General features: G+C 38.1%; 1 protein-coding gene across 2 annotated transcripts in view; it reads right to left on the bottom strand.

The window, feature by feature from the left end:
* Window positions 1-24,185, bottom strand: part of whrna (whirlin a) — a 125,177-nt gene extending 100,992 nt beyond the window's left edge. For both annotated transcript variants that reach the window (XM_087791043.1, XM_087791045.1), the window contains exon 1: window positions 23,195-24,185. In XM_087791043.1, the coding sequence (XP_087647169.1) occupies window positions 23,195-23,923 (729 nt within the window). In that variant the 5' untranslated portion in view covers window positions 23,924-24,185. The remainder of the gene's footprint in view (window positions 1-23,194) is intronic.
* Window positions 24,186-24,781: the final 596 nt, after the last annotated feature.

Genomic DNA, 24,781 nt, shown 5'->3' with positions numbered 1-24,781 from the left:
TTCAGGACCAGAGGAGTGAAATCCTTCCAGGCTGTTGCTCCTAAGCTTTGGAACGATCTTCCTTTCTCTGTGTTTGATGATCTACTGACTCCTTTAAAAAACATCTTAAGACGTTTTTATTTGTTCAGGCTTTTCCTTGATTTTCTGGAACTCCTGTGTTGTTCTCAGTATTATCTTGATCTTTAAAGTATATACTTTTTTGAGTATTGTTTTGATTGTTAAAGTGCTTTGTGACCCTGGTCTGGAAAAGCGCTATATAAATAAATATTACTTACTTACTTACTTACTATATATTATGAATTAATGAACACAATTGTTAAATCAAACCCAAGTTTTAAATGTAGCAAGAATTCTACCAACCAAAGAAAAGGATACATTCTGGATGTTTGAGGCTCATTATGATGTTTAACAAGGTCATAAGTCACAATACTGAATTCTATTTGAACAAAGACTTGTTATTATGCATTAGACACACACGAGCGTGAGGTCAAGTATCAAACACTCGCTTCCAAGTTAGATAAGCATGTTTATTTCTATGTATTATTAAATAATTATGACTGAGAAAAGCCGTTTTATAAACCCATCATCCGACCCTGGAGGAAGAAGGTTACAGTTCTACAGTTTTCAAATGCAAATGTTTATTTTTTTATTGTAGCGAACTTCCACCTGACAAAACAAACATGAATAAAATTTGCTCCTTTGTAGTTCAGCAGCAAGTTTTCTTGGATATTAGGAAATAAATATCTCGTTGATAAAATACAAGGGCAATGTTTCTCCTTCAATTTGTTCTGGCCTCTACATTTTATTTTATATGCCACTTCAACATTACACTAACAACATTGTATTATTATTTTTAATTATGTCATTCAACTTCACTTATATTTATGTAATTATTTTTAATCTGTACAGTCATCACCATGAATAAATAATACAGTATAGTGTTGACATCACTGGCAATAAAAGCTTGACTTTGATTTATTTCCTTCTATCCATCCATCAAATGGCTTAACTGCAGTACCTCTAGTACGGGGGAGATTTCTTTTTTTTTTTATCTTCGTAGAGCTGCTGGGTTTTAACAGCCACAGCAGCTCTTGAGTAAGAAGGCCCTGAACAAATATTTGGAGGATATAATAAACAGAAGAAGCTGAAAATCTAAAAAATGCAATACATATGGTTTAAATGTTATTAAAATTCCACATATTAATACTAACTCGACATTGAAGAACTAATCATTTTATATAAATATAATATATGTATTATGAATTAATTTAATATAAGAAAATAGTTACCCCTCTTAAATCACACCCTATTATAAGCAATTAATGTAGCGTTGCAAGAGTCCTAAAGAAAAGGATTTCCTCGACCTGATCCAGTTACCCTCCACACTTAAAACTTCTATCAGAGCTCGTTCGTCGGACATAATAAAATTATATTACAGAAAGTTTGTGAAGTGGTGCAGGAGTCTAAAAGACATTAAGATCAGACTGGAAAACACACTGTTTTAACCCAGGGTTATCTCAGGGTCAAACCCAAATGGTGACTGCCACTGTATATGGAAGGTTGTTCACATTGACCCAGAGACAAGGGATTCCAAAAACACATTTGTTTTCGGGTTAGAGGGTCAACTTGACCCTGGCACATGGATTAAAGCAAAAAAAAAAAAATCTAATAATGTATATATATATATATACAGTATATATATACTGTATATGGCTTCACATAGGCCACATATGAGCGGGAAATAAAGGCTCCGGGTCAGTTCTGATGGTGCGATCAAGGTTGACCATGAAGTAACAGAGGGCCGTCACAAAAAGGGTCTGAGTGCCTGTGAATAGTGTAATCGCTCCAGTGGGGGAACATATGAGGTCACGAGATCAATCACCAGTCAGCCTGAAAAGCCATTTTTACCATCCGGACCTGTCCCCTCGCTGGTGACGCATGGAGATGGAACAGAGACCTCTCAGAGGAAGCAGCTAATTCCAGACGTCCGAGGACGAGCACGTGCATTAAGCATTCATGTAGGTGAAGAATCCAGACACATGACCCCTCAACGACGGGGGAAGGTGAAGCGTGAGTTTGTTGGTTTGGTTGTTGCACAAGGTGTGTGTCAACACAACAACTGTGCCGACAACCTTGGATCCAAAGCCTTCATAAAACAGTTTTGACAAAGTCTCCGACTTTAAATCTTGACCCATCCCCGAAAAACTGGCTGAAAAAAACACTTCCAAAGCTGAAGGTCCGTCCATTTTTGCTGACACAAGCAGGAACACTCTGTCCCTGGGAGGGCTAATGGGTTGACAAGCTTCGGGGTTGAGGGCTGCATTAGAGAGTGGGCTGCGTGCCACGTGGGGCTGTTGCCTTCCTTAATTCAGTATGAAAGGATAACTGCTGCAACACGAGGGTTCTCTCAGATAAAACAGCTTACGTTGTATCAGGGGAAAACACTGGAGCGGTTTTTTCAGTCTGGAAATTTTTTGCTAGCTCATTGCTGCTCCCCAAACAGCATCTCCGATTAATCTCGCCGCTCGTCATCCTCTCGAGTCTTAATGGAACTTGAACAGAATCAAACCGTTTTTTAAATTGACTTAAACTGTGCACATTTTAAATTCCAGCAACTCAATGTTGTTTCTTTTCATTATTTAAGACTTAAAGGTTGACAAAAATTGTATAGTTTATCATTTGATATTGAGAAAATATGCAGCATTAACATTGCAACAAACAACTTTTACATATTTATAAATGTAAGAATTGATATTACTCTTCAAGGCACCATAGTAAAATTTGCAAGGCGCCATAGATATTCTTTGAAAGGCTCCATAATATTACTCCGCAAGGCATCGTTGTTATACTTTAAAATGCTCCATGATATTAGTCCGCAAGGCATCGTAGTTATACTTAAAAATGCTCCATGATATTAGTCTGCAAGGCATCGTAGTTATACTTAAAAATGCTCCATGATATTAGTCCGCAAGGCATCGTAGTTATACTTAAAAATGCTCCATGATATTACTCTTCAAGGCATCGTAGTTATACTTTAAAAGGCTCCATAATATTACTCTGCAAGGCATCGTAGTTATACTTAAAAATGCTCCATAATATTACTCCGCAAGGCATCGTAGTTATACTTTAAAATGCTCCATGATATTAGTCCGCAAGGCATCGTAGTTATACTAAAAAAAAGGTTCCATGATATTAGTCCGCAAGGCATCGTAGTTATACTTAAAAATGCTCCATGATATTACTCCGCAAGGCATCGTAGTTATACTTAAAAATGCTCCATGATATTACTCCGCAAGGCATCGTAGTTATACTTTAAAATGCTCCATGATATTACTCCGCAAGGCATCGTAGTTATACTTAAAAATGCTCCATGATATTACTCTGCAAGGCATCGTAGTTATACTTTAAAATGCTCCATGATATTACTCCGCAAGGCATCGTAGTTATACTTTAAAAGGCTCCATGATATTACTCTGCAAGGCATCGTTATTATACTTTAAAAGCCTCCATGATATTACTCTGCAAGGCATCGTAGTTATACTTTAAAATGCTCCATGATATTACTCCGCAAGGCATCGTAGTTATACTTTAAAATGCTCCATGATATTACTCCGCAAGGCATCGTAGTTATACTTTAAAATGCTCCATGATATTACTCCGCAAGGCATCGTAGTTATACTTTAAAAGGCTCCATGATATTACTCTGCAAGGCATCGTTATTATACTTTAAAAGACTCCATGATATTACTCTGCAAGGCACCGTAGTTATACTTTAAAAGGCTCCATGATATTACTCTGCAAGGCATCGTTGTCATACTTAAAAAGGCTCCATGATATTACTCTGCAAGGCATCGTTGTCATACTTTAAAAGACTCCATGATATTACTCTGCAAGGCACCGTAGTTATACTTTAAAAGGCTCCATGATATTACTCTGCAAGGCATCGTTGTCATACTTTAAAAGACTCCATGATATTACTCTGCAAGGCATCGTTGTTATACTTTAAAAGGTTCTATGATATTACTCTGCAAGGCATCGTTGTTATACTTTAAAAGGCTCCATGATATTACTCTGCAAGGCATCGTTGTTATACTTTAAAAGGCTCCATGATATTACTCTGCAAGGCATCGTTGTTATACTTTAAAAGGCTCCATGATATTACTCCGCAAGGCATCGTTGTTATACTTAAAAAGCCTCCATGATATTACTCTGCAAGGCATCGTAGTTATACTTTAAAATGCTCCATGATATTACTCCGCGAGGCATCGTTGTTATACTTTAAAAGGCTCCATAATATTACTCTGCAAGGCATCGTTGTTATACTTTAAAAGCCTCCATGATATTACTCTGCAAGGCATCATAGTTATACTTTAAAAGGCTCCATGATATTACTCTGCAAGGCATCGTTGTCATACTTTAAAAGGCTCCATAATATTACTCTGCAAGGCATCGTTGTTATACTTTAAAAGGTTCCATAATATTACTCTGCAAGGCATCGTAGTTATACTTTAAAAGGGTCCATAATATTACTCTACAAGGCATCGTTGTTATACTTCAAAAGGTTCCATTATATTACTCTGCAAGGCATCGGAGTTGTACTTTGCAAGGCTCCATGATATTACTCCGCAAGGCACCATAGTAATACTTTGCAAGGCATCGTAGTTATACTTTGCAAGGCATCGCAGTTATACTTTGCAAGGCGCCATAGTAAGACTCTTGTGAGTATTACAGAGTATTAGTCCGGGAGGCAGCGTCAGGTATGATTTGGATAAGAATTTCTATTTTTCACTCACACTGGTGCACTTTATAGTCCAAAAAAATGACAATTGTAAGCAAAAACGAACAAATAAAATAAGATTTCATTCATATCATTCTGGAGACTGTGGCCTGACCAACACATGGACCAATGGACACACAAGACCTTTCTTAAAAAATCTAATAATAGATGACAACACAAATAACTACATGATGAATAAAACTTGAATTTTATTCTGTCAATGCCTGTGAATCTGTCTTCTTTGAACTTTAGTATGCGGCCGGCTAAAACCCAGAGTGGTGGACCTGACAGAGTAGGAAATATATACAGTTCGTACCTCGAGTTTTTGTTCTGGATAAACCCATCAGTAAATCTGCAAAATGGCAACCGTTTAATGTTTCACTATTCAAATACATTTTGAGGTCTCCGTGGAGATGCACTGTACTGCTGGACACCATGTTGCTGAACATCGAGTGGACACGAGGCTTTAAATAAATCCAACTTTTGGAATACAATTTGGATTCAAATGTGTTGGCACTACTGCAAACATGTGGTTTATTTTGGACAACAAAAAAATTCTACAACACGACAACACACCAACTTACTTAAAATCAATGAATTCCCATGATGCATTCCTGCTCCAAGACTGACTGGTCACGACAATATATGTAAATATGCACTTATCTTATTCAATAAGAAAAGCCACGAAACCCCTGTATACATATTTTTGCTCAAATATTTGATCATTTTTAACAAAAAGCCATTCATGTCTGCAGTCATTCTCAAACCTCTGTTCTCTCATAATCAAAACAAACAAGATGGTCGTGTTCCAGGTTGAATCTACAACTAGATTTGTTGATTTCGAAAACACAAAACAGGACTTTTAATTTGAAGCAGATGTCTTGATGTGTCGGCCAGAACACCGGCGGAGGACACAGAGGACGCGGCTGATAAGTATGTATTGGATGATGACAACACAGCAGCTGTGGCCCAGATGAAAAGATCCAACTCAATCTCCTGCTGTCCCGTCGCTCGCCTTCTTTTCAGGCGTCTGGTTTCCCTTCTTTTTCCACTCGTCCGTTCAATCCGTCCGTCCTCCAACACGAGGGTTAAAACAATAATCTGCTTAAACATGGAGTCAATTATCCCTCCCCACCTGGATTTAAGTCCAAACAAGGCACCTTGTCAACCTATATGGAGGGTCAGCGGCGCCGGTTATGACCTCATGAGGTTGGAGTATCAGTTCTGGACAAACCAATCGGCAGCGAGCTCTGCTCAACACTGTGAGAGGGAATGTCACGGATATTAGGCTGTGCTTCACCTATGACAGCCAAATTATTTCCTGCCTCCAATAATGTCTTCGAGCCAAATCTTCTTACGACCCGACAGTCTCTTCTTTTTCTCAGCGAGAAACTTGAGCTATTCCGTGAACCATTGTCCACAGTTTTATTGAAATCTGTTCATTTGTTTTTTTTTTATTTTGAGCAGAGAGACACAGGCAGAGAAAATCTTCTCGCAGGAGGTAGAAAAGCGAAATAGAAACAACCGTGCAGGCGAATGGAATCGTCAAAGTTTGACGGCGCTTCATGTGTGAAAAGCAAAAGCAGAGAGAAAATCAAAAGCAATTTCTTCAATGGGGGGGGAGAGGAGATAGCTAAAGTGTTGAGTGTGTTTCATTGAGCCCACCCCGCCAACCCCCCCGACACCAGCAGAAATGGGTTTCTGGCCTCTGAGAAAAGCCTTAAAAGCTGACAGTCCAATTGAAGACGCAGTGAATGCTTTTAAAGCGTCTTCACAGTCCATCGTGCCGTTGAGGTCCTTTTTAACGCTTCGGTCTCATGTGGTTACAGATGTACCTTCAATTAAGATCCATTAATGCCATGGTGAGTGTTTTTTAAGTGGCAGGTTAGAGGAAAAAAAAAAGGCGACTATATAGTTATGATGAGTATGATACAGCAGGATCCGGGTCTGGAACACAATTCATTTGATATGAAGAAATAAATTATGTATTTCTGTGTATTCATAATTAATGTCTTAAAGCCGTTTATTTTTTTTTGTTGAAAAAAGACAGGATTTTCCCCCAAAGCCATATTAACATCCGACTCTTGGCAAGATTCTATTTTGGTCACCTTTATTCCAAAATTAAGAAAAGGGAAAAAAAGAGTAAAACACAAACTCTAAATGGGACCATATTGTTGCAGAGAAACCAGCCGAGGGCTAATGCTGACTCAGCGTTAATGTGAGTATGTATGTTTAAGCACTTAAGGCTTGGTTATTGCAGATCTTGCCGTTTTTACTTTTGTTGGTTTTATCTGTGACCATGTAAATACTTCCGAAATTAAACTAACAAACAATTAAAGCAAAAAAAATATTCAAAGTGGTATGGAGTGCCAGGAGTGTCATAATCAATAAAAAATGCTAGAAAATAGAGACAGAAAAGAAAAGTAAAAATACATACATATTGTACAATTTCACATTAGCATGCGCACTACGTTACATTCAAAATTAGGAAAAATATTGCCTAACTTTTCAACCAACTTTGCAAAAACCGCTACAGCAACCTCGACAAGGAGGGTGACATTGTAAAGAAGTTATTGCTTATTATTATTATTTCAAAACATGTTGTTGGGAAAATGCTATTTGGAAATGTGGAGGTAAACACAAATCTATATTTCCTTATTTGTATTCACATTTCTGTGCGTATAAACTTCCCCCTTAGTCATATACACAAGTTTATTTATATCCATCTACATCTATTTATGTAATAAAATCTTTAAAAAAAAAAAAAAGATCCCATTCTTTCTCCAATTTCCAATTGCTTTTGCTTCTTGCACTGCATACAGCTGGAGTTTTAAGAATCACTGACTACATTTTAGATACATTTTGAATTTTCATACTTTTTTACCAAATATTATATCAGGAAATTACACCAATAATCAAAGTGAAGTACCTCAGCGGAGCACAGAAATGCCTTTAGATTCAGTTACAACTATTTATTTAAGAAACATCTTAAGACGTTTCTATTTGTTCAGGCTTTTCCTTGATTTTCTGGAACTCCTGTGTTGTTCTCAGTATTATCTTGATTTTTAAAGTGTATATACTTTTTTGAGTATTGTTTTGATTGTTTAAGCGCTTTGTGACCCTGGTCTGGAAAAGCGCTATATAAATAAATATTACTTACCTTCTTACTTACATCAGAACCGAAACCAACATTATTACCAGAGTATATTGTCCAGTGTGTTCGGGTTGTTGAACGGCTGGAGTCTAAAATAAACCGGTGATCTGTGGGAGGGGGGGGGCACCTGAGGTGAGGCGTGTGACTCTTTAATTCATCCTCAGGAATAGCAGGTTAAAGTGAGCGTTTAATCTGGATTATTTATAACATGCCGACCTCTTGAAAATGTGGAAGTTATTTCAACCCTTATGTCATTGATAAACCAACTTTAAATGAAAGTAAAAATATTCCGCCGTAGTCGCCGCGCACCAACAGGCCACTCCTACCAAAGCTGATAGTCAGATGTAGGTTTAAATCCTCTTAAGCACAGAAACAAGGTTTATCAAGCCAATATTAAAAGTGTTATGCAAGCGTGGCGGCAGACGGCAGATGGTGGGAGGTGTGATGGTGCGTGCGGCGGTATAGGAGTGAGGTAAGACGGATCCCTGGTATCGGGTGACCTGCAGGGCTCGTCTCTGCTCGCCGAGAACATAAAAGAGACATCTGGGGGTGGGCTCAACAATCCCCCTTTGGGCCCCTCTGTGGGCTTTGTGGAAGAAACAATGTAATCTGACAGACGCAACCTAAGAGGATTTAACCTCCGCTGCTGGTCATATCCCAATATGTCGGTGATTAAGAGGAGGTAATTATTCGGATCTTTACTGCACTCTTGTGTTTTGTGAGCTCGCCGGCTGCAGTCCGGCTCCAATAACTGACAACAGAGATGTTTACGCTCTCCTCAGAAGTCTGTTGCTCACGAAAGGATTACCCTTTTCTTTTTAAAGGTCTGTTTTATTCCCTCCATCTTTCCCCAGGATCCTGTTGAATACAATTAAAATACAGCACCTGAGCACTATAGAGGTGTGTATTGGCAAGAATCTGATGATACGATACGTATCACGAAACAGGGACAACGATACTATATTGCGGTACTGTAGTAAAAGAATATATGTGTAGTATTGTCGAGTATTTGACTCTGGTGTTGCAGTATTTACAGACCACATGACTCTTGCCAAAGTACTGCCAAACTGCTTTCATTTGTTTTGAAGCCAAAATATGTTCAAACATCAGCTTCAAAGGCTGCTGGAGTCGACTGTATCCTCTCGTCCTCAGTCATCTCACAAAATTGAATTGATCCTTCAGCTGCAGAGGACATCAAAGTGAACAAATACCAGAAATATTTGCATGTTAATTGTGATAAAAAGTATTTGAATGATTTAATTTTAACCCACATTATTGAACTGTAAATCATTAACACTATGGTAAATAATAAAATGGTTAAATAATTCAATAAATAAATAAAAATGACAAGAATATCGCAATATATCGCCATATTAAGATTGTCTAATACCCCTAGAACATGATAAGCAGAAACTACTCTTATTGTTGTCATTTTTTCCACGTTTTATTTAATCAATTTATAGATTCATATAAAAACATGATGTCATTTATTACATTTATTATAAAAACACAATTTATTATCACGTTAATTTACTTTTAATTCATTATGTTTAGTAAAGTAAAATACATCAGCATGAATCTTCTTGTTAACTTCAACCTTAAAAATAGAAACGAATCCTCGATTAAATATTTCAATAGGTCAGAATCATGAATCTTGTGTTTTTAATAGAAACTGCCGCAGCTCAGACTGCGATCCATCACTGTCCGGAGGGACAAGGACCGTATCATGGACGCTTTGACTCTCAAAGCTCTCGGCTGCAGCTCAGACGTCACAGACACCGACCGCTCCGAGCTGATGTCGTCTCTTTCTAGTCTTATTATGCAGAATTTGGAAGTACAAGACAAATGTCTCAAAGCGTTGATGATGAAATTACAAAAGTTTGGGGGGTGAATATTCGTCACACAAATTATCCGAGGATGCTTTTAGTAGATTCTTCATGTCGAGGCGTCAGAGTGTGAGTTGGACTCAGCGTCGCCCACAACTCTGTGCAAGTGTGAACTAGATTATGTATGAAACTTTATTAACGCTGGGGACAGAAATGCAGATTGAAACAAACAAACTGTGTTTAATTAAATCAATTATGCTCAACACGCCGAGATGTTAACGAGATTTAAAGAGCCCCCGGCCGACCGTTCACAGAATCAGGGTAATGACACCGGAGAATGGAAGATAACAACATTAAGTACTTGAACTAAACACACAGTAAATGGATCAATACCTGCGACTGTTATACATTTTGCTGCTTATCAAACAGAAATAAAAGGATGTTATGCAAAGAAACTTGAGTAGAGTTTAAATAAGGTTAATTAACGCCCGAAATAATACATGAATGAATACATAAAATTGTGTAGAGAACTTGGTTAGTCGACTGGAACTTAAAAAGGCTAACATAATTTTGTGATTCACATGGTCTTAAAGCAGGGGTTGGCAATTAAATCTCCTCTGGGGCCACATTATATATACTGTCTGTTGTGAGGGGCCGTCAATCCGAAAGAGAGGAGCGAAGATCTGAAATATGATAGAAAGACTTGAAAAAACAAAGCAAGTAAGAAAGGTGAAGAAATAAATATCAACTTAAAAATAAACCTTACTGTGGCAGAACATATTTATAAACCTTTTGTGTAAAAGAAACTGATAGAGAAAATAACATTTTCCTCAATATTTTGTCCATTTATTTAAGACATTTTCACAAAAGTTAGAAAAAAAGAGAAAAAAAACCTTTACTTGGAGCTAATACAATAATAAACACAAAATGAAAGTTTTAGCAGTCGTAATTTATGTTCATGTTGATCAAATGTTTTTTTTTTTTAACAAGGTATACAAGTATACATCCAATAATAGTGAAACTGAAGCTAAAGTAAAGGAAATTGATGTGGGATTTGATGAAGTAAGAACACAAAGAAAATTAGATTGATGCATTCTTCCTCTTGGTAAATATTATATATATATATATATATATATATATAATATTTTTTTCCGCTAGCGACTTATCAAGATTTTGGCCCCTTGTGTGACAGAGTTTGACACCCCCCTAATGTAATGCATACAAACAAACACAAATTTAAGTATATAATTTCCTATCAAACTGTTCAATCGACCGCCACGATCTTGTAACTGTAACATGTTGTTCTTTGTTTCCACACGACCTCCAAACAGGAGCCGATGACTCTGTGAGAGATCAATGATAGCAAGCTTTTTTTTTTCTGGACCGACTCATCAGAGGAGCTGCTGCGCTTTAAACCGCCGGTAATGGTTCAGCACTGATAATGACGAGCACCAGCTACACTTTGTCCACAGCCTGGACCAGACACGGAGGCTAATGGAGTTCAGAAAATAACCATTCACGCAGCAAACACACGATTTCCCTCGCAATCTGCCTTCGGCTCTCGTTGAAGGCCTGGACGGAGATTAGAAAGAAAGAAGAAAAGGTTGAGCTGCTATCATGTTTTTCTTTCATCCTCGGAGCTTTGTCACACCGCTCTCCATCCCCCCCCTCCAACCCCCCGAATCCCAGCACTGCTGTCAACCCACAGAATGTGACGGCGAACCACCTGAAGCTGCGGTGGGCAGTTAAAAAACCAGACGCCAATTGATATGCAGCAACTGTTGAGTCACGCCGCTTCTGATAAAAGTTGTTGTTATGTCGGATTATTGGTAGAGAGGGATGGAGGGAATAAAGAGCAAAATGGTGAACGGTATAATAGAATACAATGAAATAACAGTTTACAGGATCATGTTACAATAATGTGCAAACGTGCTCATTAAGTCAGTAGATGGAGGAACAAACAAAAATGGAACGTTTATGAGAACAAAATAACGTCAATTCACGATATAGTTATTTTTATGACTTCAGACAGACCCGAATAAATGTTCATAAAATAAAAGCTAAAGCCCCAAATGTGGCCCCTTAGGAGGTTCTTTGCTACGATCTCTGCTGTTCTTTCTAGCAATAGTCAAGATAAATATGTCCTCTAATATAAACTCTGCAGCGAGAAAGATGACTCCCTCTAGTAGAAGAACTCACATTTCTCCCGATACTTGAAACTCTGCACTGGATGCCAGTTTCTTTCAGGATCAATTTTAAACTTCTGGTTCTTACTTTCAGATCTATTCATGGTCAGACCTTACATCAGTGATCTGATCCAGACTTACACCCCAGCTCTGGCTCTGAGGTCTGTGGATCAGAATCTACTGATGGTTCCTGAACACACTTCAGGACCAGAGGAGAGAAATCCTTCCAGACTGTTGCTCCTAAGCTTTGGAACGATCTTCCTCTCCCTCTGTGTTTGATGATCTACTGACTCCTTCAAGAAACATCTTAAGACATTCTTATTTGTGCTTTTCCCTGATTTTCTGAGACTCCTGTGTTGGTCTCTATGTTTGTGTCTTGGCCTTTTTTAAATGTTTATGTATTTTTAACTGTGTATTGCTTTTGATTGCTCAAGCACTTTGTGATCCTGGTCTAGAAAGGCGCTTACTATGATTTACTAACACTCAATATATACAACCCAAAATATTTACCAAATAAATGTACCTTTGTTGATAATATACAAACCCTTTCTGTATAAAATATAGAGTACATTCATAAGGCATTTTAAATGTATTAATAAGGATTTATAGAAGAAGTTAGTTTATTATCATACATGTTAACTGACAATAACTGATTGTTATTGGTTTTGGATGTTAAGAGCTTTTAGTGAATACACCGTCTTGTAACTACAATGTAATAACAAATAATGTTAATAAAGTTTCCAGTTAACTTGAACCTCTTAGCATCCACCACTTATAATGATTCAACATCTTTAATGCCATCTAAAAAGCAGTTTGAATGTATTATTTATGTGTTTGTATAGTATTAGAAAACATACCTTCGTAAAAAATGTTTTAATAATATTCAAAATCACGAGCGAATGTGTGATTTTTGCATTTCACAAAACTGATGTTGATCTCTCCATCGTAATCGTAAGCTACAGTATATATAAAATATTTAATGGTAATATTTAAAAAAAAGGTATGCAACAGTCTCATAAAGTACGATCGATTTCTTCTACTAGCAGGTTGTTTTAATTGGCAGAACTGCTCAATGACTAATGAAACTCAAGCCGTTTTATTTCCTGTGCATCCAAAACATGTCCAGACTTCTACTTCACTTAATCATTTCATCAATATTTCAGTCTTTCATTAAAGCTGCAGTGAAGCGTGAAGAAAAACCGAGAGAGAGACGGTTGGTGTGTCTTCAATATTGGTCTGTCAAATACTGGACATTTACCAGGTTAAAAAAAAAAACTGGTTCAGTGATGGTGTCACGGACTCGTCTCAGACGCATCCATCCCGATTCTGCCATCTGGGTTTTCGTGATCTATTTCCTCAGCAGGTTTTCACAGCTTTACAAGAAGCGCGTCTGCACACAGAATCCTCAGCTAATGTTAATGCGGCAATATCTCATGACAACAGAGGTAAGAACTGCAGAGGAGACGGAATAAGTTTCAACACGATGACGCATAAGAAGACTTGGGCTGGAATACTGCTCTACTGACACTAGATATTCAGCTCCAAATTCAAATATATGTTATATAAATATAAATTAATATATTTGATGAACCAGCATCATTTCATAATGATTTTAGGAGACTCTGAATTTAAGTGATATCTTGTGATGGTTCCACTTTCTGATGGTTCAATTCATAGAACTGAAGCCAAAATATGTCCAAACACCAGCTCTGAAAGCCAATGGAATCGACTGTATCCCCTCATCCTCAGTCATCGCCGGGAGCTTGCAGGATTTCTTTGTTCATAACATGAGGTCATAACAACTTCTGCCACCTTTCTATGAATTAACCAAAAGAGATATACGTTAAAAAAAAAAAAAAATATTCGTAGGACTTCGTGACTAGTTTAACTTTTAATATTACACGATTATATAGTTATATCCAGTTATTTATAATACATTTTTAACTGTAATCAATCAATTTTCAACTATAATAAAACCATTTTCAACTGTAATAAAAAATGTTCAACTATAATCAATACATTTCCAACTATAATCAATACATTTCCAACTATAATCAAACAATTTCCAACTATAATCAAACTATTTCCAACTATAATCAAACAATTTTCAACTGTAATCAAACAATTTTCAACTATAATCAAACAATTTTCAACTGTAATCAAACAATTTTCAACTATAATCAAACAATTTTCAACTATAATCAAACTATTTCCAACTATAATCCAACAATTTTCAACTGTAATCAAACAATTTTCAACTGTAATCAAACTATTTCCAACTATAATCAAACAATTTCCAACTATAATCAAACAATATCCAACTGTAATCAAACAATTTTCAACTGTAATCAAACTATTTTCAACTATAATCAAACAATTTTCAACTATAATCAAACTATTTCCAACTATAATCAAACTATTTTCAACTATAATCAAACAATTTTCAACTGTAATCAAACTATTTTCAACTATAATCAAACAATTTCCAACTATAATCAAACAATTTCCAACTGTAATCAAACAATTTTCAACTATTATCAATCAATTTTTACCTATAATCAAAATTTTTTAACTGTGATCGAACAATTTTCAACTATAATCAATCAATTTTTACCTATAATCAAAAAATTTTAACTGTGATCGAACAATTTTCAACTATAATCAATCAATTTTCTACTAAAAATCAATCAATTTTCTACTAAAATCAAACTATTTTCAAATGTTATCAAACAATTTTTAAAAAATCAATAAAATGATGAATAGCAAGAATAGAAAGACAAAGAATAGAAAGCAAAGATTGATTGAATGAAAAGTCCATCCTTCAAAAACACTAAAAGCAAAAACCCCAACAGTGTCTTTCAGGCTCTACATCTAAAAAAAGAAGAAGCAGGATTTATGTCTCCCTGTCTCTTCCCATCTCCTCACCGAGCAGCCGGCCACGAAGATAAAGTGCGGGTCCACATGCTGACTGGATATAGTCCTGGCAGGGACTCAAGAGAGCGAGGGCCAAAGTGGACCACAGGGAAGAGTGTGGGAGACGGAGAGCTGGAAGCCTGTGATTCATTCTGGGAGCAAAACAACAATCTAATGCTTGTCTGGATTCATCAGGCCTCATGGTGGGCTCTGGAGTGCAGGTACGCGGCACAGACGGCTGTCAATAAGAAATAAGCTGGAATACTGAATTAGGCTCAAGGAATTATTGCGAGTCGACCTTGTTATTCTGAGTGGGATTAGCGGTGGTTGGGAGATTAGCCGTGGTCCTGCAGATAAGAGGGAACATATTGAAGCGTGCATGAGAACATATTGTCTTCTTCAAGAAGCACGAGTTTCCCGTTTTATCAGCGCAAAGATTGGGATGAATCTCCGGCTTTGAAGTTGCGAGTTTGGCGTCTGTTGAGAAATGAATCAGCCGCCGACGAGTGCTTTGGCCAGTGGCGGCTCGAGCGAACGCACTCCTGGCGGCACGTGGAGGAGCGTGTCGTTCCAACACTCGCTTCCAGCCGGAGCTCGGCGTGGAGGACGGACCATGAAATGTTTCCCACCGGGCCCTCGGATCCATTAAGAGGGTGATTCTCCCGCCACACAACACGCAGGCGTGGTGGACACGGTCCCTGGAAGGGGAATGCAATATCCGCTGGAGAGTGGAGGGAGCAGACAACCATTATTCAACCTTCATATTCATGTTCTCCACTAAAGAGGAGCTTCACTTGTAAAAAGGCTCCTGGAGGCTGAAAAATAAGACTGTTGCCTCTATTTGACACACAAACATATTGATGTGTTTACACCGGAGCAATAACAGAGTGTGTATCCATGAAGCAATATATTGTTTTTTATCCAATACATTTGTTCTTTTTTTAACTAAGATCTTTAAAATAGTGATGAGCTGGTGAAGCTTCATGAAGCAGTGTCATTATTTGCTAGCACAGGTTTCATTTTAATAGCAGCTGGTAACAAAGGACAGCAAAGAGTGTCGAATAATACATGTTGTATCTCAACAGTAACAGGTTTCTGTTGTTCTTTCCGGGTACAAAAACACTTTTTGTGGCTGTTAAAATAAACTATAGTTAAAATATAATATAAACAGAGAGTCAGGATTTGTTGTTATTTTTTCCAACTGTAATCAAACAATTTTAACATTTATTGTAACAATCTTTAACTTTAACGTTTTAATTTTTGTAATCATTTTTTTTTTTTAACTGTAACCAAACCATTTTTAACTATAATCAATCAATTTTCAACTTTAAATGAACAATTTTCTACTAGAGTCAAACAATTTAACTAGAATCAAACCATTTTCAACTGTAATTAAACAATTTTCAACTTTAATCAAACACTTTTCAACTTTAATCAAACAATTTTCAACTTTAATCAAACACTTTTCAACTTTAATCAAACAATTTTCAACTTTAATCAAACACTTTTCAACTTTAATCAAACAATTTTCAACTTTAATCAAACACTTTTCAACTTTAATGAATCCATTTTCAACTTTAATCAAACAATTTTCAACTTTAATCAAACAATTTTCAACTTTAATGAATCCATTTTCAACTTTAATGAATCCATTTTCAACTAGAATCAAACTATTTAACTAGAATCAAACCATTTTCAACTGTAATTAAACAATTTTCAACTTTAATCAAACAATTTTCAACTATAATCACACAATTTTCAACTTTAATCAAACAATTTTCAGCTTTAATCAAACAATTTTCAGCTTTAATCAAACAATTTCCAACTTTAATCAAACAATTTAACTTTAATCAAACAATTTTCAACTTTAATCAAACAATTTTCAACTTTAATCAAACAATTTTCAACTTTAATCAAACAATTTTCAACTTTAATCAAACAATTTTCAACTTTAATCAAACAATTTTCAACTTTAATCAAACACTTTTCAACTTTAATGAATCCATTTTCAACTGTAATCAAACAACTTTTTAACTGCATTTGTTAACATAGATCCAATGTCTCCGGTGCCCTTTAGGAATAAAGTTATTCCAGTAGAAACGTTCCAGGTCAACCAAAGGACACACACAGCTGTAGTTTCTCAATCAAGATGAATCCAATATTCCGGGCGAGCACCTGCTGAACAGAATCCAATCAGCAACAGATCCTCTCCAGTGACTTCAGAAAGGTAAGATCCGACTTCTTGACTCAATCTCCGCTCGTGTCTTCACGCGGCGTCTGGTGAAGCCGAGAACTTCTGCTGCTGCTGCTGCTGATGCTCCCGCAATAACAGCCGACGCGTCGCTCAGTCACTGAAGAAATGTGCCGTGGAACGACAAACAACTTTCACATTAACACTCTGCACGCACAAGCCGAAGAGCCGACGCAACTTCGCCGTGACTCAGAGGCTAATTAAAAACCAACAAGATGCGATAAACAAAACACTCCTCATAGTTCCACGGACGCCAATGCTGCAATGTCAGGATGAGCCGTAGAGGACGTATGGATGTTTCATGCTTTACGACTTCTCCTGACTGATTACTTTTTGTTTACGTTCACCTTCTGTCGGGGTCGCCGGAGCGCGCGACCGCTTCCTCGCGTTAAAATACCGGACGCCCTTCATTACTCAACCTCCACGCCCTTCTACCTTTATACTGGACACGTTTGTCAAGTCATCACATTTACAAGAGCCCAAAAGAACCATCATCATCATCATCATCATCATCATCAACCCCCACCCAGAAATATTAAATCCTTCGCCACGTGACGCTATCTGTTCATTAACTTTATGGATGGCTGTAAAGTATCTGCCATAATGAGGTACATCAGCATAGACGTGAAGCCATCCGAGTTCACGCTCCTTCACACATTTATGCAGCAAAACTCACATCTCAGATCTGCATGATGTTCGCCGTGATCAAGTGTCTGAGAGCGTTTACTCTGATTGGCTGCTGAGTGTTGCAATTACTGAATGTATTAACTTGTTCCGTTTCCCGAAAAGAACATGAATCTGTCAATCACCGTTTTTTTACTCTTCATTTCACTGGACAAAACATTAACAAAAGTCCTATTCGTACGGTATAAGTATTACCTGGGCACCTCTGTGTTTTGTAAATGACCCCTCTTCCTCTGCGTTATTTTAAGTACGTTCACACGGGATAAGCGACGTTTTTAAAATAATAATTTTTACTGACATTACCTAGAGATACAGATGTAAAACGGAGCGTAATTACTGAAAGAGAAAGTTAGTTTAAACAAGCGTTTAGAGAAGATAAAGTGGACAACCGTTTATTTTCTTTCGTTTCTCAACTTGTGTAGACGCTGCCCTGCAAATAAATTTGCCCCAACATTATTCTTACAGAAGAGACACAGTCTTTTACAGTAGTGTAATCGAGTGTGAAACAACGAGGCTGGAACTTAGTTTGTAGCTGTGCAGCGCGCACGTCTTCTTTACGTTCGTCATGTGGAACACACGCCCAAACAACAACGAACTCGATCTACTTCCTTTTCAACCCCTTCAAAATAAAACAGCGGAAGGAAATATTAATACAATGGCGAGTGCCTAGAAGTCCGTTACAGTAGCATATATGCGGTATTCAGAATTACAAACACAGACATGCGGATTCGCACGGGACTAGTATTATCACACTAGTATTAACAGTACGTCATTTGCGGCGGAAATATTACACAGACATGGCGCATTCGCACAGGATTTAAAGTCAGACATTCTCCGCAATTATTATAAATTACCAGAGGTCTCCAAGTAATACTTCCTGTGCAAATCGGACATAAAAAACGTTATCCTTTTTTGACAGTTTGGACGGTTCTCTGGAGTCACTCGTCCTAAAATTCTGTTTGCCTCATGGGATCATATTAATACATTTAAAATGTATATTTTGTGGTGAAATAATAGACGTATATTAGACGCAGGCCATATAAAATCAAATGGCTCCTGGGACGTACTTTGTCAAAAAAAAAAATGCCAGGCATGTCCAAATGACCCATAAAGCTTGTGCTGTGAAATGGAGTGAAGGAATGTGACATCGCACCTCGGCAAGGTTGGACAGAGGAGCCAGCAAACCATTGCTAATCCTCCCACACTCTTCTGCACACATCACTAAAACATGAACTTCCATTTTCACACAAGTACGATAAAAGCCCAGCTCTTTTAAAAACACTCCTGTAACCAAAAACTTTCCCTTTACCTTGCAATGAGTCTCCATTAAGTGCCTCAGCTTGGATAAGATATGAATGACAAATTAAAGTCCTCACTGCAAACTTTAATGAAAGAGATTACAAGACAAATGTGGACGGAGGCAGTGAGCACTGATGGATGTTGTAATTACATCTGTAGCGGTTTATCTTTTTCCGAGAGGATTTATGATTGTTAAAATGTAATTCCAGACATTTATACGGACTCCAGCAATGTTTTAAATGTCACTCTGATGATGCTTCAATCGATCCTGTCACCGACTTATCAAGACATGACGGAGATGTCGGATTCAACCGGTGTCAACCGGTGTCGCTCCATCTTTTTCCTCTGCATTAAGTATGAAACATTTTTTTTAGAATTTGTTTTGAATCCTTTTTGTTTCGATGGAACCATGAAAAAATGATTAAACTGCTCTGAGATCTTTCACATAAATGCACCAAAACATGCATTTACTGATCATGCAAGTGAGAGGAAAGCATTGAGTAACTTTGTTCTTGAACTGTGGGAGGAAACAAGAGTGTGCGAGGTAAACACTGGCACAGAGGACGCACAAACCCACACATTTAGGGGTCAAGGTTCAACTCAAACTGTGGTTTGCTTCAAACTGGAGTTGAACCAGTAACTTGCAGCACTGCTCTAATGTCAGACAAACTATAATTATTTTGTTTTATAATCATTAAATCACCTTCTTTCCTTTTCTATATCATCTTGAGTTCAATCTTTCCCTCCTTTAATGGAGTTTGACTTGTTGAAGCATCGAGTGTGGTTCTAGCAAGGTTTCTGCCTGGCAAAAAGGAAGACTTGAGCTGCAGAGTAGCATTGATGAGATGTCAATCGAACACACATTCAATATGTTTTAAATAAAATATCCCGATATTTTTATTAGCGATACTGTATCGATATTCAACAACAATTTTTCAATATTTAAAAAAACAAAACATAAAATAATTTATTATATTTATAATTTAGTGTTTCTTTTAACTTTGAAATAACATTTTCATCTAATTTAAAGTTTTTTTATGGCTTATATTTCAATAGTGTGTGTATAAAAGACAATGATTGCGATGTTCAACAGTACAATTAACATTCAAATATTCACAGCGTTTATTCAAATGTGTGGTGCAATTAAACATCCGACCACTAGTCGTCGTTTCTAAAGCCAAAAAGTTAAAGCTAAAGTAAAAAAAAATTGAACACAGATACTGGATATTGCAGGTTGATCCAGGCTGTTGTTAATGCACTTCATTGTTAATATACGTTTACATTTTTTGTTCATATTTTTAGAAGCACTTCATCTAGAATATCACATTTGATTAGAGAAAGTATGAAAGTATATGTTCATTTTTTTTTACTGTAAAAGCCAGAAAAAGTCATTTTTTTTAAAACATTGTTGTTCCTACAGTGTCGCAATCTATCGAAATATATTGTATCGTATCGCTAGATTCTTGCCAATACACAGCCCTAAATGTCGTATTTTTAAACACGGTACATTTTAGAAATTGCTCATCGTTTTTAACAGTTTTATTAATGTCTGAAATGAAAACTAAAATGTTCAGTAGCTAGCTTTATACAGAGGAGGAACCTACAATATTTTTTATTTAACGGTGCGTTGATACACAAATGGACACTTTGGCAGACACACACGAGGTAAGAAAAATAGCTTCAGAACTTTAGACATAATGCATTAAGAAAACTGCATTAGCCAGGACAATTAAAGGTTCGGAGAAGAGCGGGTCCGGCATGCTAAACAGACAAGGTGGGCACCAGTCGAGATAAAAAACTCAAACCTGGAGGCACTTTAACTTTTAATATTCCTTTTAAGAGCCTACAATGGTTGGCAGTGTAGATGGACAACCACGACGCTGCACCATTCTGTGATTAAGTGAAGTGCTGCTCTGCGATATCCATACAATCATCACCGAAGTTCACAGCAGACAGAATCACTCAAGGTGAGAGACGCTAATCCATCAGCGACAGGAAGACGGAAGAAAAAACGGCTGACCCGTTCTGGGCACGGAGGGGAAGTGCCGGCACCAGGAGGACTATTGGTCTCACCTCCCACCGACACGACACACTTTCCTTTACAGTTTGTTAAAAGTTGTGCTACGAATAAAGTTTAAATGGTTTGGACAGATTGTATTAACAGGAAATGCGTTTTCCCCACAGACTTGTTTTGAGGCTTATTTGAGAAAATTAAGCTCCATGAAGCAGATTCTAACACAAGGCACTCACGCATCCCTTCCCCTTAATAATAATAATGTCTCCAAACCCCCCCCCAAAAAAATTAATTGAAATAAATTACCATCCATTGGGCTCCGAAAATTAAGATGTTGGTTTACAAGCTTTAATTTCCCATAAAAGCGACGATTAAGCTCAAGCTGTTGCTATAAATAGTGCAGGGAACAGAAAGGCACGTTGCTAAGAAGTCTAGCATAACAAGTGTCACGATGAGTCACAGATCTTAATTCTGAAAAATATTAGAGTTCAAGATAATTTAAGAAATTAATCTTTCTATTAAAGATCGGAGACGACCTGTTCCATCCGATTTGTCGCTATTCAGTTGTCGATAAAGTTATTTAAAAACAATTACCCCACACTTAAAACTTCAATATTTTTTCAAAAGTTAATAGCATTAAAGATAATGTGTGTGTTTGAGTAGGTTGACCAACATGGTCAGTTACAAAAGCACACGATTCATTCGACCAGAGCGACACAAATCAGTCACTTTGTTTTTATCGCCTCATTTGCTAATGGATTTTCTTCACGCTGATTAGCATGAGCGGCTTCTGGCCAAATGTGTTCCTTTCTGTGCCGAGCTCTGATGATAAAGTGGATTTATCAAGATCCTGCTAGAGAAAAATGGTCATGAAATGTAAATGATATACAAATAACTACACCAGTAATAGCCTTTTTTGCATGTATTGGGTGTTTAAAAAAAACAGACAGCAAATGTTAGTTATTCTTCATCTCCGTCACTGTATCTTAACCCACCACTGCAACGACTCACTGGCAACTTGTTCGACAACCTTGAGAAAGTTAATGATATAAGAATCTGTTTTGTTATGCATCCATGTTCAGCTGGAGGTGGAGTCCAGTTACCGTCATGCTCCATATCATGACACACAACAATAAATGTGTTATTGAAGTTTCACCCAAACACACTATTAGAGCCACGAGAACAACAATCGTGTACAATGAAACTCAAAATAATCCAGTTAAAGTGACTTCACCCAAACTTCTCTCATTTTCTACTCACCCTCATGTCGACTAAAGGGTTGGGATTACTTCATCCATAACCTGTTCCTTTTCAGAGTTATAGACAAAAATGTTTGTTCATTTTAATGTAGCGGCTGGAGCTCACATGTCTTCGTCCAAAAAGACAGTTAAAAACATTTAAATACCTCCATACTACCCGTCTGTAACGTCCCTGTTCGTCCTCGACATGAGAAATTGTTCAGAGAAAAGTCTACATTTTAAGCTATTTTTTTTTTAACGTAAGATTGTTTGAACGAGGGAAGAATTCAAGCTGGAGCCGAGAGACTGATGACTTCCTAAATTATCTTTTTCCCGGAACAATATCTCATGTCAAGGCTTCAATTCAAGGAGGTATTTGGATGTTTTTAAGTCTGAGTTTTTGGACGGAAATGGAGCTGAAGACAACTGAGCTCCAGTCGCTACATTAAAATGAACAAACATTGTAAGTAAGTAAGTAAATAATTTGTATTTATATAGCGCTTTTCCAGACCAGGGTCACAAAGCACTGAAACAATCAAAACAATACTATACTTTAAAGGTCAAGATAACACTGAGAACACAACAGGAGTTCCAGAAAAGCCGTCTTAAGATGTTTCTTAAAGATTAAAGATTGTTTGTCTATAACTCTAATAAGGAACAGATTACTCTGAAAATAACCCAAACATTTAGTCGACATGAGGGCGAGTAGAAAATGAATAAACTATCATTTCAAATACAGAAAAAGTGTGGTGCCCCCCCTAGTGGCGACAGGAGACAAAGCAGCTGCTTCTCATACCTAGTTGAGGGGCCGGCCCTGAATCAAAGTTTAATAATAAAAATAAAAAAACTCACCTTGACTGCTTCGGCGTGCGTGACTTTCTCGAACACCTTGTCGTTGACTTTCATGATCTGGTCCCCGATCCTCAGCCCCTGCTTCTCGGCCAGGCTCCCCGGCTCCACCAGGGACACGTAGATCCCCACCCCGTGCTCGGAGCCCCCCCGGATGCTGAAGCCCAGACCCTCGTGGCTCTTGTGCCTCTTCAGGGCCACCTGCCTCACCTCCCCGGGGGGCTCGTGGATGAAGTTCCTGCCCAGCAGCGGCACCAGAGAGGGAGCTGTCCCCTCGCTGCTGGTGCTGAAACTGTCCGGGGACCCGCGCAGGGCCACCTGAAGCTCGGGCGACAGGTGACCCGGAGGGGTCGGGCTCGGGCTGTGGAAGTCCCCCTGGGATGGGGGGTCGGTACTCCCGTTACTCGCCGATTTCAGGTACAATCCCTCGGAGGTGTACTGCTCGAAGAGGAGCTGGTCGGACCTGGGGATGACCAGGCGCAGCATGGGCAGGAGCTGCCGCTTGCTGGGCGCGTTGAGGATGACATTGAGGGTCTGGACCAGGTCGTAGACGTTCCTCTTGGCGTGGTACACGTTGAGACAGTGGATGAACTGCTCGCGCTCCGGGTCGTCCAGCAGCAGGGTGAGCGCGTTGTGGAGCTTCTTGACGTTGGCCGAGAGCGTGCGGGCGCTGGACGCCACCGAGTTGGCGGAGGAGCTGAGCGACACCCGCTCCAGGTCGGTGCCGCTCATGCCGGCGAGACCCCGGGACACTCTGGCGGGGTTAGAGCTCCGCCATGGACCGGGTTTCAGAGCGGCGCCCGGCCGCCGGATCGCAGGCGCACTCCGGTGATATCCATGCTGACACAAGACACCTCCACCTCCCACTTAACAAAGAAAAAAACACCCGGATCTATTTCACAGGAGCACAAGTTTCCTGCAAGTTTTCCTCCAGGTGTTTCTCTCGAGCTCCTTTAATTTTCCAGGTGAGTTTAAAACACCAAATACTTTTTTTTGAAAAATTCCTCCCCCACCAAAAAAACAACAACTTGTAAGTCCTTCGACGCGTTGAGTTAATCCAGGAGATTCGGGGGATAAAAAAAAAACTCTGGGGTGTTAGAGTGACTTCCTGCCGCGCGTGATGATATCAGCTGCGACTCGTTACTACAGCGACTCAGCCCCGTCTGAGCTCTGACCGGACGTGACGTAGATGCTGACTTATTTATAGACGACAACGTGCGCCGAGGACTCCAAGCTAAAAAAAAAAAGAAAAAGTGGCTCTATTTTTGGGGTTTCAGGGGAAGAGGTTTGGAGTTGAAAGTGTCACGTCATTAGAATTTATAAATAAACTAAAATATCTTATTTTTAATGCGAGTTATTTGAGTTTGAATTTGTTGGAAATTCTTTATGTATGTTTGTGTATAATTTTTAAAGATTATTTTATTTATATACAACACGTGTCAAACAGGTCTTATAAAGATGATTACAGTGATACAAGTATTATTTTCCTGTGTTAAATATTGAGAAAGTTATGGATTATTAAAATCGGTTAGAATGCAATCAATTTTTGACCTTTTTTTTCTTGTTAAATCCGACATTCAAAATGTCTCA

Source organism: Callionymus lyra, chromosome 5 (genome assembly GCF_982586985.1).
Source record: "Callionymus lyra chromosome 5, fCalLyr1.hap1.1, whole genome shotgun sequence".
NCBI classification, from domain to species: Eukaryota; Metazoa; Chordata; class Actinopteri; order Syngnathiformes; family Callionymidae; genus Callionymus; species Callionymus lyra.
This window is presented reverse-complemented; position numbering and strand designations above follow the sequence as displayed.